At 52.1% G+C, this 13,112-nt stretch overlaps 1 protein-coding gene across 1 annotated transcript; it reads left to right on the forward strand.

Annotated features, from left to right (window-relative positions):
* Positions 1-4,411: 4,411 nt before the first annotated feature.
* Positions 4,412-9,873, forward strand: CFP (complement factor properdin). Its single transcript, XM_060137718.1, has 9 exons — positions 4,412-4,526; positions 4,610-4,760; positions 5,943-6,118; positions 6,591-6,761; positions 6,899-7,090; positions 7,281-7,454; positions 7,706-7,897; positions 8,057-8,168; positions 9,584-9,873. Exons 1-9 carry the CDS (start codon positions 4,451-4,453, stop codon positions 9,732-9,734), a joined length of 1,395 nt encoding a protein of 464 aa, XP_059993701.1. The 5' UTR covers positions 4,412-4,450; the 3' UTR covers positions 9,735-9,873.
* The last annotated feature ends 3,239 nt before the right edge of the window (positions 9,874-13,112 follow it).

Here is a 13,112-nt window from a genome sequence, read left to right on the forward strand (position 1 = left end):
GATCGTCAGGGACCGTGCCATAGGTAAGGAACTTCACTGTAAGTAAGCGGGTGACTCAGCGTTTGGGAGATGGCTTGTGCATGAAACTGTTCACGCAAGGCTGTTGGATCAACTAAAGTAATGGGAGTGCATGTGTGAGAGGCTGATGGTATGAGAGAAAATGTCTGTGAGGCCAGATGGGTGCCTGAGATGAAAGACACCAGAGTACGCAATTGTGTGTATGAAAACCGTTCCTGTGAGACTAAACTAGCAAAGACTGCGTGAGAGACTGAGAAAATGTGGCTGCGACTGGAAGAGCGTGAGAGGCTGTAATTTGTGTGTGTGTGTGTACGTGTGTGGGTGTATACCTGAGCCTAGTGGCAGATTGATTTGCAGTTACTACTCCAGTCTAGCCCACAGGTTCAGGGACTCTGTAAGAGAAAATGATGGTGAGACTGAGTGAGTGAAAGTAAGCTAGAGACCACCTCACTATGAGTGAGAGGCGATGAGTAAAAAAGAAGGAAGTCAGTGCCGCTGGAGAGAAAACTGATGACTGAGCAGCATGTGAGAGTGTGAAACGTTTCATGAGAGACTGTAAACCAGAGACTACATGCTGGTGAAAGACAGAGAAAATGGAACAGAGTAAATGAGACATAGAGACCATGTGATCAGTATGTGTGAGAAACCGATGAGGCTGTAATTGTGTCTGAGGGTACACAATACGCTGGCTGGATGCAGCAGATGATGGTGTAAACGACTAAGACGGGCCATGAAAGGCTCTGTGTGTGAGACTTACTGAGAGCCTAGTAACATTGGTGAATTAGTGACAACAGGATGTCAGAGGCTGAGTGAGGGCAAGTGACCGTGACACTGATTAGGTGACTGAGAGTGAGAAAACGAGTGACTGAGAGTGTCTGAGAAACTGTGTGGGTCTATAAAACTGCAAGAGACTTTATAAAGGATGTAGAGCAAGGACTGGACATGTTGGAAGCTGCTTGCAAAGAAACGTGAGACTAGGCGACTAAGTGTCTGAGACGCTGTGCGATTGTGTATGTGTGTGAAACTCTTACCATAGTGACTCTGGGTGTGCAGAATGGGTGTGAGTGTGAAGAGGTGGGAGAAAGAGTGATTGTGGGTGTGGGTGTGTGCACGAGAAACTTCCAGAGAGACCAGTGGTGGCTATAAATCACTAACCATTTGTGTATGTGAGAAAATGACGGCCCGAGTGAGCGGTGGAAACATCCTATCAAAAGGCGTGACTCTGGGGGCTTCCCTGGTGGCGCAGTGGTTGAGAGTCCGCCTGCCGATGCAGGGGACACGGGTTCGTGCCCCAGTCCGGGAAGATCCCCCATGCTGCAGAGCGGCTGGGCCCGTGAGCCATGGCCGCTGAGCCTGCGCGTCTGGAGCCTGTGCTCCGCAACGGGAGAGGCCACAGCAGTGAGAGGCCTGCATACCGCAAAAAAAAAAAAAAAGGCGTGATTCTGTGTGGATGTGCAAAACTGACCCGTAAGGGTAACTGTGGTCTTGGCCGAAGGAGACCATAGTAAGACTGGGTGCCAATGACAGTAAACGACTCCCTGAGTGGCTGGGAGAGGCTGTGCATTTGAGTATGTATGTAAGCTTGTTCGTAAGAGACTGTAGTAGAGAGAGACACTAAATTCAGAAGTGTGTGTGTAAATATGTAAAAAAAAGAAAAAGAGAAAATGACTGAGGCTGAATTCGTGTGTGAGAGCCCATGGATGGAATGTGCCAGGCCTAGGGGAAAGCCCTCTTCCATCTGTCCTCTTCCTCCTCAGGCCCCTGGGCTGGCTTCTCCCAGTTCTCCAAAACGTGAAATGCTGGAGTTTGCCGGGGCTTTGCCTGGGCTTCCCTTCCTTCTTCTCACGAGCCAAGCCCTCTCCAGGTGGTCTGGTCCAGTCCCGGCACTTGAGACACTACTTCTCCCTGCCGTGATGCTCGCATTTTTACCTCCAATCCAGATTATTCATCTTCACGCTTATCAGAATCTCTAAAGCTCTGTTTATTGCATTTATTTACTCATTCAGCAGAGGTTTATTGAGCACCTACTGTTTGCTGGTGCCCATCCAGGACCTCCAGACACAGCAGTTAACAAAACCAAACACAAATCCCTGCCTTTGTGGAGCTGGCATTTTAGTGAGGACAACAGACAAACAAATACATCATATTAGGTGGTGTTGCAATGATTACATGAGATACGACTCAGTCTTTGTTTAAATAAGAACTCTGCAGTGATTTTATTGCCCAAACGTGTAGGAGAAGATGAAAGTGGTGACAGTCCTCTTCCCAAGGGAATCCAGTGAGTAGGTATACAGTTTAGGAACAAAGGAAGTATCGATTATAACATTATTACCAGGGCAACAGGTGATTAGATAAAGCAGCCAACCAGAATTACAGGTTTCTTGGGGAGTTTGTTTTCATAGGATAACCACTGATGTCTGAAGTCCTAGAAGCATAACAAGACCCCTTTGTTCAAAGCACACTTTCAAAGGCAGGCTCATGTTATCAGGAAACAGTACATCTGTAACGGATACGAATGTCAACACACCTTATCACCCATGAAGCAAGACCAGTATTCTTGAGAAAGTTCTGTTTTAATGCCTGACCAAATCAAATCCTTCAACCTTGTTTTAATTTGCAGAATGGTGTTCCTCCTTGGATGCAGGGGAAATGAGACATTGCCTTCCTAATTCTTAGACTCCTTTTTGTTGATTAAAAAGATTCCTGTTTTTATTTTATTTTATTTTATTTGCGGTACGCAGGCCTCTCACTGTTGTGGCCTCTCCCGTTGCGGAGCACAGGCTCTGGACACGCAGCCTCAGCGGCCATGGCTCACGGGCCCAGCCGCTCTGCGGCACGTGGGATCCTCCCAGACCAGGGCACGAACCCGTGTCCCCTGCATCGGCAGGCGGACTCTCAACCACTGCGCCACCAGGGAAGCCCAAGATTCCTGTTTTTAAAGCAGGCTCTGGAATTTCACTCATTAGGACTTACTTAAAAAAAACAAAAAAGGCTCTGTGGAGCATAGAAAATGGGCTGCATTGGAATTAATTATTAAGAGAAGGATTATGAAGAATAATTTTTCTACATGAGATCCACAAAGAAAAGTAAAGGGTCAGGAAATAGAATGATGGATCTTAAAGTGTGGTCCCCGACCAGCAGGATCAGTGTCACCTGGGACGTTGTTAGAAATTCACATTCTTGAGCCCCACCCCGGACCTACAGAATCAGAAACTGGGGTGGGGCCTGGCAATCTGGATTCAACAAACCTTCCAGATGATTCTGATACACATATAGGTTTGAGAGCCACTGGGATAGAGAATGAGAGGTGCCCTACAAAAAGCTGAGGAAGGCTTCTGTGAGGGAGGTGACATTTATTGTCTGCCTCTTTTAGAGCATAAATCCCTTGAGGGCCAGGATTTTGGGCTGTCTTGTTGTCTGTTCCAGCCAACGCCCAGAACAACTGGCACCCAATAGTTGCTCAGTAGATGTTGCATCAGTGTATTTAACAAACAGCACCTGCTGTATGCCAGGCACTGGGCTAAGGACTTTTAAAAATCTTAACTCCCAGTCTTCGCAACATACCCTAACATGCCCTGTGTATGGGGTGGGGCAGGGTGGCAGGTATTACCTACCCAAGATACTTGATGGAACATGGCCAAGCCAACCATCCCCTTCCTCGGGCCCTGAGGGTGTCCCCAGCTGGCCCCTGGGGCAGTGGATATACCCAGTTCAGTCCTTCTGAATTCTCCACCCCATACTCTTGCCACTTCCCCTTCTCACTTCCCTTGTGCTGACCTCCCCTCCACATTGCTGACCACAAAGAACCTCACTTTTAGGAAAGAGGAGGGTGGTGGTGAAGTCAGGATGGAGGATGAAGTAGTTACCTCGATGCCCACTCCACCCCATGAGGAGGGACACGCTAAGCATGCCACGCTCACTTCACCCTTGTTCAACACCCCCATGAGGTTGGCCCTGTCATTGTGGTAGAGGACGTGCATTTTACAGGTGGAGAAACTGAGGCTCAGAGGTTCAAGTGACTTGCTCAAGGTCACACAGCGAGGGAGTTCAATCTTGCTTCCAACTTCCAGGCTCCACTTCCCCCTCAGTAAGAATTTGTCCAAAGAGCATTGATTGAGTGCCACTGGGCTGCTGGGTGGGGCCTGGGGTGCTGGGGACACAGTGACAAACAAAACAGACCAAGCGTGAGGCAGGAAGTAGGGAGGGGAGAGGAGAGGAGGAAGCTCAGGGACAGGTAGCAAGGGAGAGGTCGGAGCTGAAGAGACCTGCACGATACCCTCCCCTCCCCGCCATCCCCCATCACCACCACTGCCCTTCACCCTCCTAGTTCCTCCTGCCCCTGGTTCCTCTTTCCCACTGACTCTAGGATCAGATAAGCCCACATAAAGCCGGACCTCCTTTCTGGCGGGGCTGCAGGAGTACAGTGCCCAACATGCCCACCCGAGCGCAGGCCCATCGGTTACTGCTGCTACCGCTGCCGCTGCTGTTGCTCACCCTGCCAGCCACAGGTGAGTGGGTGGGGGCCCAGCTGGCCCCCAGGGGTGCCTGGGCCCTCCCACACTCCTGACCGTGCTCCCCCAACCCGTTACAGGCTCAGACCCTGTACTCTGCTTCACCCAGTATGAAGAATCCACGGGCAAGTGCAAGGGCCTCCTTGGGGGAGGTGTCAGCACGGAAGACTGCTGTCTCAATGCTGACTACGCCTTCCAGGAGCTCGGCAGCAAGCTCTGTATGGCGTGCAGGTTAGGGGGAGTCTGGGGTTTGAGGGGGGCAGAAAGGACTGTCTGCAGGGCGACCCAGAACTTGGGCTCTGGCCTTCTCGGAGATTCTCAAGCGTGGCTCCAAGGCCCTGATCATGACCATGGCTCCGGGTCTCTCAGCCTTGGCTCTGTTGACATTTGGGGCCAGAAAATTCTTTGTTGTGAGGGCTGACCTGTGCGTTGCAGGATGTTTTGTAGCATCCCTGACCTCCCACTAGATGCCAGTAGCAACTTGCAACAACTAAAATGTCTCCAGACAGGTAAAAATCATCCCGAGTTGAGAACTGCCATGGCTTACATGTATTGAGCGCTTCCTGCATACCAGAAGCATTGTGGGTGGGGTGCAGCTCAGGTATTTCTGAAGGTAGCTCAAGTCCCCAGATGGTGATGACAGCTCATACGGAGCATTTACTGTATACAGACACATTGCTGGAGGGGGAGAGTTTGGGCAATTCTGAGGGCAGCTGCAGCTCCCTAATTATAACGACACTTCATATTCATTGAGCACTTCCAGCATACCAGATGCATTGCAGAGGTTGGGGGTAGCCAGAGGATTTCTGAGGGTAACTCTAGTCTCCTAATCGTGATGCCAGCTTACGTGTACTGAGCCCTCTCTGTATGTCAGACATATTTTCTAACTCTTTACTGTATATATCCCAGGTACACCATGGGGATGGGGAGCTTGGGGATTTTTGAAGGCAGCTCTGGGCTCCTGGTTGTCAACAGGTCCCATCTGTCTAGCATTATGCCGTGCAGGGGCTTGGACCTGGGGTATTTCTGATGGGGTCTCTGAGCTCATTGGGATGATGGCTCCTATTTATTATGCACTTCCTGTTTGCCTGCTACCGTGCATGGCTGTGGCCTGGTAGGCTTCTGACAGCAGTTCTGGGCCCTTAGTCCTTGTACTTGTTTACTGCGTGCCTGGCACTGTCCTTGGGGGACTTCAAAGGGTAACTCCAGGTTCCTGATCATGAAGGTAAATGATATTTAAGTATTTGCTGTGTGCCCACCTCCTCCCCAACATCACGAAGAGGTAGATACTCTCATCACTCCATTCCACATACGTTTATCCCGCACCCCTGTCTGTGCCTACCCACCCTCTGTGGTCCCATACACCATCCTTGTCAGAGCGTGCCAGGATGGGACATGTGCTTCTCTCTGCAGGCTCCCACAATGGTCACCGTGGTCCGAGTGGGCCCCCTGCTCAGTGACCTGCACGGAGGGCTCCCAGCTGCGGCACCGGCGCTGCATAGGCTGGGGCGGGCAATGCCCCCAGAAGGTGGAGCCTGGGACCCTCCAGTGGCAGCTGCAGGCGTGTGAGGACAAGCCGTGCTGTCCTGGTGAGAAGGAGCAGCAAGGCGGGCGAGCGCTGTCAGTTACCCGGCACTGGGAACTATCAGGGCAGAAGCCCTGAGGGTGGGAGTGTGCTTCATGTTTGTGAGGTCGAGGAGGAGGCTGGCGTGGCTGAAGGAGAGTGGTGGCAGGTGAGGTCAGAGGGGGACTTATCCCTGTGGGCCACAGTGAGGATGTTGGCTTTTACTCTGAGTGATGTAGTGATGGTGGAAAAACATGATCTGACTTGAGTTGTGACAGATCCCTCTCACTGTCAGGACGACAGACTGTATGTGGTGAGTAGTGAAGCAAAGGGACCACTGTGAAGGCTACTGCAATAGTCCAGATGAGCAATGATGGTGGGCCAGGTGTGGCAGAAACAATGGGCACAGGATTAGCTGATGTGGGATACATGAGGAAGCCTGGACCCCTGAATGACACCACCACCTCCATCTTGTCCCCCTCTTTTCTCTCCTACAGAGATGGGCAGTTGGTCCGACTGGGGGCCCTGGGCATCTTGCTCTGTCACCTGCTCTAAAGGGACCCGGATTCGTCGTCGAGCATGTGATCGCCCCACCCCCAAGTGTGGGGGCCACTGCCCAGGAGAGGCACAGGAGTCAGAGGCCTGTGACACCGAGCAGGTCTGCCCCAGTGAGTGAGGGCAACCACAGAGCAATGATGTGGGCACCCAGGGTGGGTCTGGGGGTTACAGCAGAGAACTTCCAGGGTGGGAGGACTTCAGCATGCATGACCACACTTGGCATCTCCCCACCCCCACCCCATCACAGCACACGGGGCCTGGGCTGCTTGGGGCCCCTGGGGCCCCTGCTCAGGCACCTGCCACAATGGACCCAAGGCATCTGAGGAGAGACGAAGCCGCACATGCTCTGCACCTGAGCCCTCCACGCAGCCTCCTGGGAATCCCTGCCCAGGGTCATCCTCTGAGCAGCGGGCCTGCACCGGCCTGCCACCCTGCCCAGGTACTCGGGGATGAGGCCTCTGACACTCTGCTCTTGATTTAGGCACAGATGCTCTGCCATTTCAAGGGACAGCGATCTGAGACCATGTGACCATGGAGCTCTTCGTTTGGGGGCAGTCCGTCTCAAGGGTCTAGGGGCTGAGGGGGGAGATTGAGGTGGCCTTTCTCCTCACTCCTGTCTCCCCCAACAGTGGCTGGTGGCTGGGGGCCATGGGGTGCTGTGAGCCCCTGCCCTGTGACCTGCGGCCTGGGTCAGACCCAGGAACGACGGACATGTGATCACCCTGTGCCCCAGCACGGGGGCCCCTTCTGTGTCGGTGATGCCACCCGGACCCACATCTGCAACACGGCCGTGCACTGCCCTGGTCAGTACCCCAAGATGCACCATTTCTGTGCCTAAGCCCCCCACCCGTCTCTGCTGCCCAGTTCCCGCTGTTAATACCTTGTTCCTGTCTCTAATTCCTCCATTCCTGGCTCCGATGCCTTGGTTCCAATTCTGATCCCCCTTTCCCACATCTGATCATTCCCACCCCGTCTCCCAGCCCCCATTCCTTCCTCTGAACACCCTTGCTGGCTCCTTTCTTTGGTGCAAGCCCAGCTGCCCCCATCTCTGCAGTGAACGGAGAGTGGGAGCTCTGGGGGGAGTGGAGCACCTGCATCCGCCGGAGCATAAAACACATCAGCTGCCAGGAGATCCCAGGCCAGCAGACCCGCTCCAGGCTCTGCAAGGGCCGCAAGTTTAATGGACAGCGATGTAGCGGGGAACAACAGGATATCCGGCACTGCTACAACATCCAGCGCTGCCTCTGTGAGTGCCCCCAGAGACCATGCTGTGAGCGTGCGGCAGCCCGTGCAGGGACAGGGGCTTTCTGACTCTCTGCCACAGACCGCATGTCCCTGCAGCCTCTCTCTCATCACCCCACCAAGACCTCTAATTCTGACTCGGGAACCCCTCCCCTCCTGGCAGGGAAAGGCTCCTGGTCGGAGTGGAGTACCTGGGGGCTGTGCATGCCTCCGTGTGGACCCAACCCCAACCGCACCCGCCAGCGCCTCTGCAAGGCCACGCTCCCCGAATTCTCGTGAGTGAGGGGGCAGTGTGCCTTGGAAGGGGTCTTGATATTGATATGTCAGCAGTCAGGGTGGGAGAGTTGGCCACCCCCAACCAGGGCTTCCACCACTGGGTCCATAGGTGCCTTGTCTGGCCGAGTGCCATCTCCCAGCTGTAGGAAGAGGGGAGAAACTAAAGAAGAAGCTGAGAAAGAGGATGTTGAGGGGAGAATCAGTAGCCTCCGTGCTCTTCAGTGACTCATTCAGTCACTCAGCCATTCTCCCATTCACTCCGTCCTTCCTGTGTCCATGTGCTCTGCCCCCTCAATTACCCAAGCTTTGACTTGCTCGTTCAGTCACTCATGCCTCCATTCACTTTCTCATTCCCTCAGTCACCCGTGCCCCAAAGCACTCTAAGGCCTTTTGGGTAACAACAGTTGCAGACACACAGAACCCAGATCCCATGGATTCCCCCACGGGATCCAGGTCTGCTGGGCCCTGACAGAAGGCATCTGAGAAATGGTTGGTGTGTGGAAAAGGGACTGCCACCTCAGTCTGGGTCCAGGAAGCTGACTGGGCCTCCCCTGGCAGGAGGGGGTTGGGGAAGGCTTTCCCACCATCAAAACTGTGTGAGCAGAGTCCTGGACACAGGTGATCAGCCGCCCGAAGTGTTTCCAGGTGGCCAGGGTTGCCCAGGTGTTGGAGAGGGTTAAAACACTGACTTATCCCTTCCCTATTTCCACATGCATCAAACTACTAGATTAAGTGGCCTCTTCCCAATTCGTGGAAAGCCTGCCATCTGGTCTCTGGGTGCGGGGTGTAGAGTGGGTCCAGAAGATGAGTTAGGGGTGTTGAATGGAGGCATGAAGGGCTTGACAGAGGGAGGGAATGAATGGAGAAAGGACTGATGGAGAGAATCAGAATGGGAGTGAGTGGAGAGCTTGCCTAGTGGGACAGATAACCCAGGCAAAGACCATTTTGGACATGCGGCTTTGAATAAAGTGGAAGAGAGAACTAGAGATTGACTTGGGGGCAGGGATTTGTGCCTAACAGCAAGGCTTGAATGCCAGGGCAAGGCATTTGGGATTTTTCCAGTGGGCAATGGGGAAATAAGTAAAAGGTTTTAGAGGTGAGAGAAGGTAGCTCATATCAACAAATAATTACCAGCATTTATTGAGCACTTATTGTGTACCCGACATGACTCTGAGCACTTTACCTGAATCAACTCATTTATACTTACTCAGCCCAGTGAGGTGGGTATTACAAGTATTCCCATTTTTCAGATGAAGAAAACTGGGGTACAGGGGAGATAAAGAAATTGCCCAATATCTCACAGCTTAAAAATAAATAGTGTTGGGCACACAGTAGGCATTCAATAAGAGTTTGTTGAATGCATTCTTGCCTTCCCTGAGCTTCTCGCCTTCATCCCCCGCCCCTAACGCACCAGGCCCACCGTTACCACGGTCGAAGGTCAGGGTGAGAAGAATGTGACCTTCTGGGGGAAACCGTCGGCATTGTGTGATGTGCTGCAAGGGCAGAAGGTGGTGGTGGAGGAGAAACGGCCATGTCTACACGTGCCTCCCTGCAAAGAACCCTGAGGATGAGAAGCTCTAACATCTCTCTCTTCCACTCTGACCCCCTGACCTCTCAGACTTCAATAAACCAGCCTCTTCCCCAGGAGTGGGGCCATGGCATCTTCTAGGCCAAAGAGCGCAGCACAGGCAAAGTCGCAGTGGCCTGTGGTGGAAAACAGTATTTTCCACGGTGTGACAGGAGTGAAGGCGAGTGTCCGTTCCTGCTGTAGCCCTGATATCTGCCCCTCTTCCCCGCAGTGCTCCGGGTCACCCAGCACGTCCCTCTGCAGAGTCCCGATTTACGAATTACGGGCTTCCTGATTGGCTACCCTCCCTGGCAGGCACTTTCTGATTGGTCGGAGTGCTTGTTTTCCATCTCCCCGCTCCTAAAGCTCCCTCCGCTGGCGGATTCCGCGTCATTTGGCAATGAGGCCTGGCAGGGGTTGGCGCCCACTGAGCGGAACACCTGCACCCACCCACTCCCAACAGCCCAGCTCCAACGCTGCAATTAGCGGCGACAAATAGCTCCCGCGAGGCGGGGGGCGGACCGAGGAAGTGCCTACGAGGTGCTTTGAGCTGGGACAGGGGCAAGGAGAAGCTAGAGTCAGCATCTGCCAGGAGGAGCCCCCCAAGACACTCAGACACATTCCTTTAGCATTTGTTCATTCATTCAACACTTATTAGCATCTACTGTATACTAGAGCTAAGTCTGGGCATCGGGTGGAGGAGGGCTGGTAGAAGGGGAGGACATCTAAGCAAGGGAACAGACTAGAATGGGTGATCCTTTCATTCGAACATTTTATTCAACACTTACCAACGCCTACTGTATACTAACAATAGCGCTGGACATCATGGGGGATGGGGAAGAAGAGTCAGAGCCGTATGTGTCTCCACAGTGAAGGGAACAAACCCAGGCTGCGTGCCTGGTAGTGTTTTAAGACTTTCCATAGCATGAATTCATTTAATCCACAATGAACATATGAGGTCAATATTATTATCCTCATTTTACCAAGGAGGAAACAGGCACAGATAGGTAGTGGGCTGGACGTTTTTGAAACACCATGTCAGGAGCAGAGTTTAGGACTTTGTCCTATGAGTGGAGGGGCACCTCTGTGTGGGGGGCTTCAGATGGGAAATCTGTGACACCTGGAGTCTGTCAGGGCGCTCACTTCTCTGGGTCGATTTTCCCTCGTGTAAAATGGGTCAACTGATGGATTGGGGTGAAGATGAAATCGATGGATATTCGGTTATCTTGGAAGGAATGAGCCTAAGTGAGGGGTTCCGGTGCTACTGCCAGGGTATGAGAAAAATATGTGTTTATAAGAAAGTGGAAATTTGGCTCTATGTGTGCTTTATGAGGCACATATCTCTGTGAATGTGTGATATGCAGACCTATGGGTCTGTGCAGGAATTAAGTGTATGTGGAGTGCGTGTGAAGTTACAACCGTGTGCACATAACAATGTGTAAGTTATAGGAGTGTGGGTGTGTGTGCATGCTCATTAAAGTGGCATGAATATGTATGTGTGAGTTATAAACATGGGTACAATACTGATTACGAACATATGTCAAGTGTGTGTGTTTCAGAGTCATTGCTCACCAATGCACAACAAAGAAACACATTCTTGGAGCCCCTTCTGTATGTGCCTTCCTGTTGGAGAAGATGAAGCCAGTACAGAGGAGCCTTACCTCTGCCTCAGGGAGTTGAGACACTCCTTGGGTGGGGGTCGGGGGAATCTTCATTCTTCTGCGAAACAGTCTACAAAAAAATTAATTTCTGGAAAATGAGCCACCTGGAGAAAGGGAATGACACTGTGGGACATGAGTACTAGGAACCTGGCAATGGGGCTACTGGGAAGAGGCAGACTGGAGACAGATTCCTAAGGAGCCCAACTTCTCACTCCCAGAGGAGCCAGAAAGATCTGTAGACCTGCAGCTGCTCCCATCCCCCAGAGAGGGCACCACGGGCCCAGCAGAGCTTGTTTGCTTGTGTTACTGAGCAAAAACTGGGGAGCACATACTTCAAAATGTTGGGAGATACCCAGTTTCTGGAGAGCTCCCCATTTGGGGAACACTGGGATATGGGATGCCAGAGAGGGTATCCATGAGAGGGGGAAGGAATGGCCAAAGCAGAGGCCTGCAGGTGGACTGAAGCTGGCTGCGATGGAGGAGGGAACAGAGACAGTGGACTGTGAGAGCCTAAGGGAAGAGGGGACTTCCTGGAGACCTAGGCAAAAGATGATCCTTGAGAGAGAGAAGGAAAGGACATTCCTGGCAGAGGTCACAGCACTCCCCCACCCCCACCCTCTTAGAGTTGGGTCGGGTGATCATTTTTACAGATGAGGAAGCCAAGTTTCAGAGGCCGGTAAGTTACTTTCTTAAGAGTATAGTGGAGGCCCAGTTTGAACCCAGGCTCTCCGACTCCAGACCTCACACCATGACCTTGTTTAAACAGGCCAAAGCTTTAATGAATGAAGAATGTATAAATGAATAAGTGGATGATTCACTTGAAAATCCTGATGGCACAAGGGACTCTAAATCTGCCTACTTCTTGCCATATCTTCTTCCACCTCACTTGGTCCACCATTATCGCTCACCAGGGCCCACAAGGCCCTGCTCCATCTGGTCCCTGCTAACCTCTCTGACCCCATCTCCTGCCACAATCTCCCTCACTCACTTTGTTCCAGCCACACTGACACCTCTTTCTGGCACATTCTTAAAAGAAAATAACAAATGTATGGATCACAAAGTGAGCATGACCCTTTGGGAATGAATTGTAGTTTGTGGATTCCATCTGTAAAATGGAAATCATATTACCCGCCGCATAGTATTGTAGTGAGGGTTGGGTACAATCGGTCAACAAATGATTATTTTTAAATGGATTTGTGTTTTCATTGTAGTCAGGATCTTACAGGAGCTTCCACAGCCCACCTCTGCCCAACCTACAAGGATCATTTGCTCACGTGGCAAACACTATTTGGCACCTACAGTTTGCATACCCTAGGATGGGTCTGCCTCTGTCTGTGGAAAGTTCTCTGGTGCAGAGGAAGATGGCCTTGGGCACTGACAATGCCAGATGGTTATTATCGTGGTTTTTGACTGTGTCCAGGGCAAACGGATGGGGACTTATAGGCCAAGTGTGTGTGTAGGGGGGTGAGGTGGGGAGGTGAACACACATCAAGGCTAGAGCTTCAGGAAATGTGCCTGTGTGGAGATCTAGGTTTGTCCATGATTGTCTGTGGGTGTGTTTTGTCTCGGTGTGCATGCTCATGTGAGTTTCCCTGGGTCTCCGTGTGTCCGAGTGGTGCCTGTGTGCGTGTTTAGGCATATTTGCATGCATGTATGCATGCATGTCCATGACTGTTACCCTGGGCTTGTGTGTCTGTATAGATACCTAGATCGGT

This window comes from Lagenorhynchus albirostris, chromosome X (assembly GCF_949774975.1).
Source record: "Lagenorhynchus albirostris chromosome X, mLagAlb1.1, whole genome shotgun sequence".
NCBI classification, from domain to species: Eukaryota; Metazoa; Chordata; class Mammalia; order Artiodactyla; family Delphinidae; genus Lagenorhynchus; species Lagenorhynchus albirostris.

Coding starts and splice junctions, on each gene's coding strand:
- CFP (XM_060137718.1), top strand. CDS start 4,451: ATGCCCACCCGAGCGCAGGCCCATCGGTTACTGCTGCTACCGCTGCCG. Junction 6,119..6,590: donor GGACAAGCCGTGCTGTCCTG/GTGAGAAGGAGC, acceptor TCTCTCCTACAG/AGATGGGCAGTTGGTCCGAC. Junction 8,169..9,583: donor GCCACGCTCCCCGAATTCTC/GTGAGTGAGGGG, acceptor CTAACGCACCAG/GCCCACCGTTACCACGGTCG.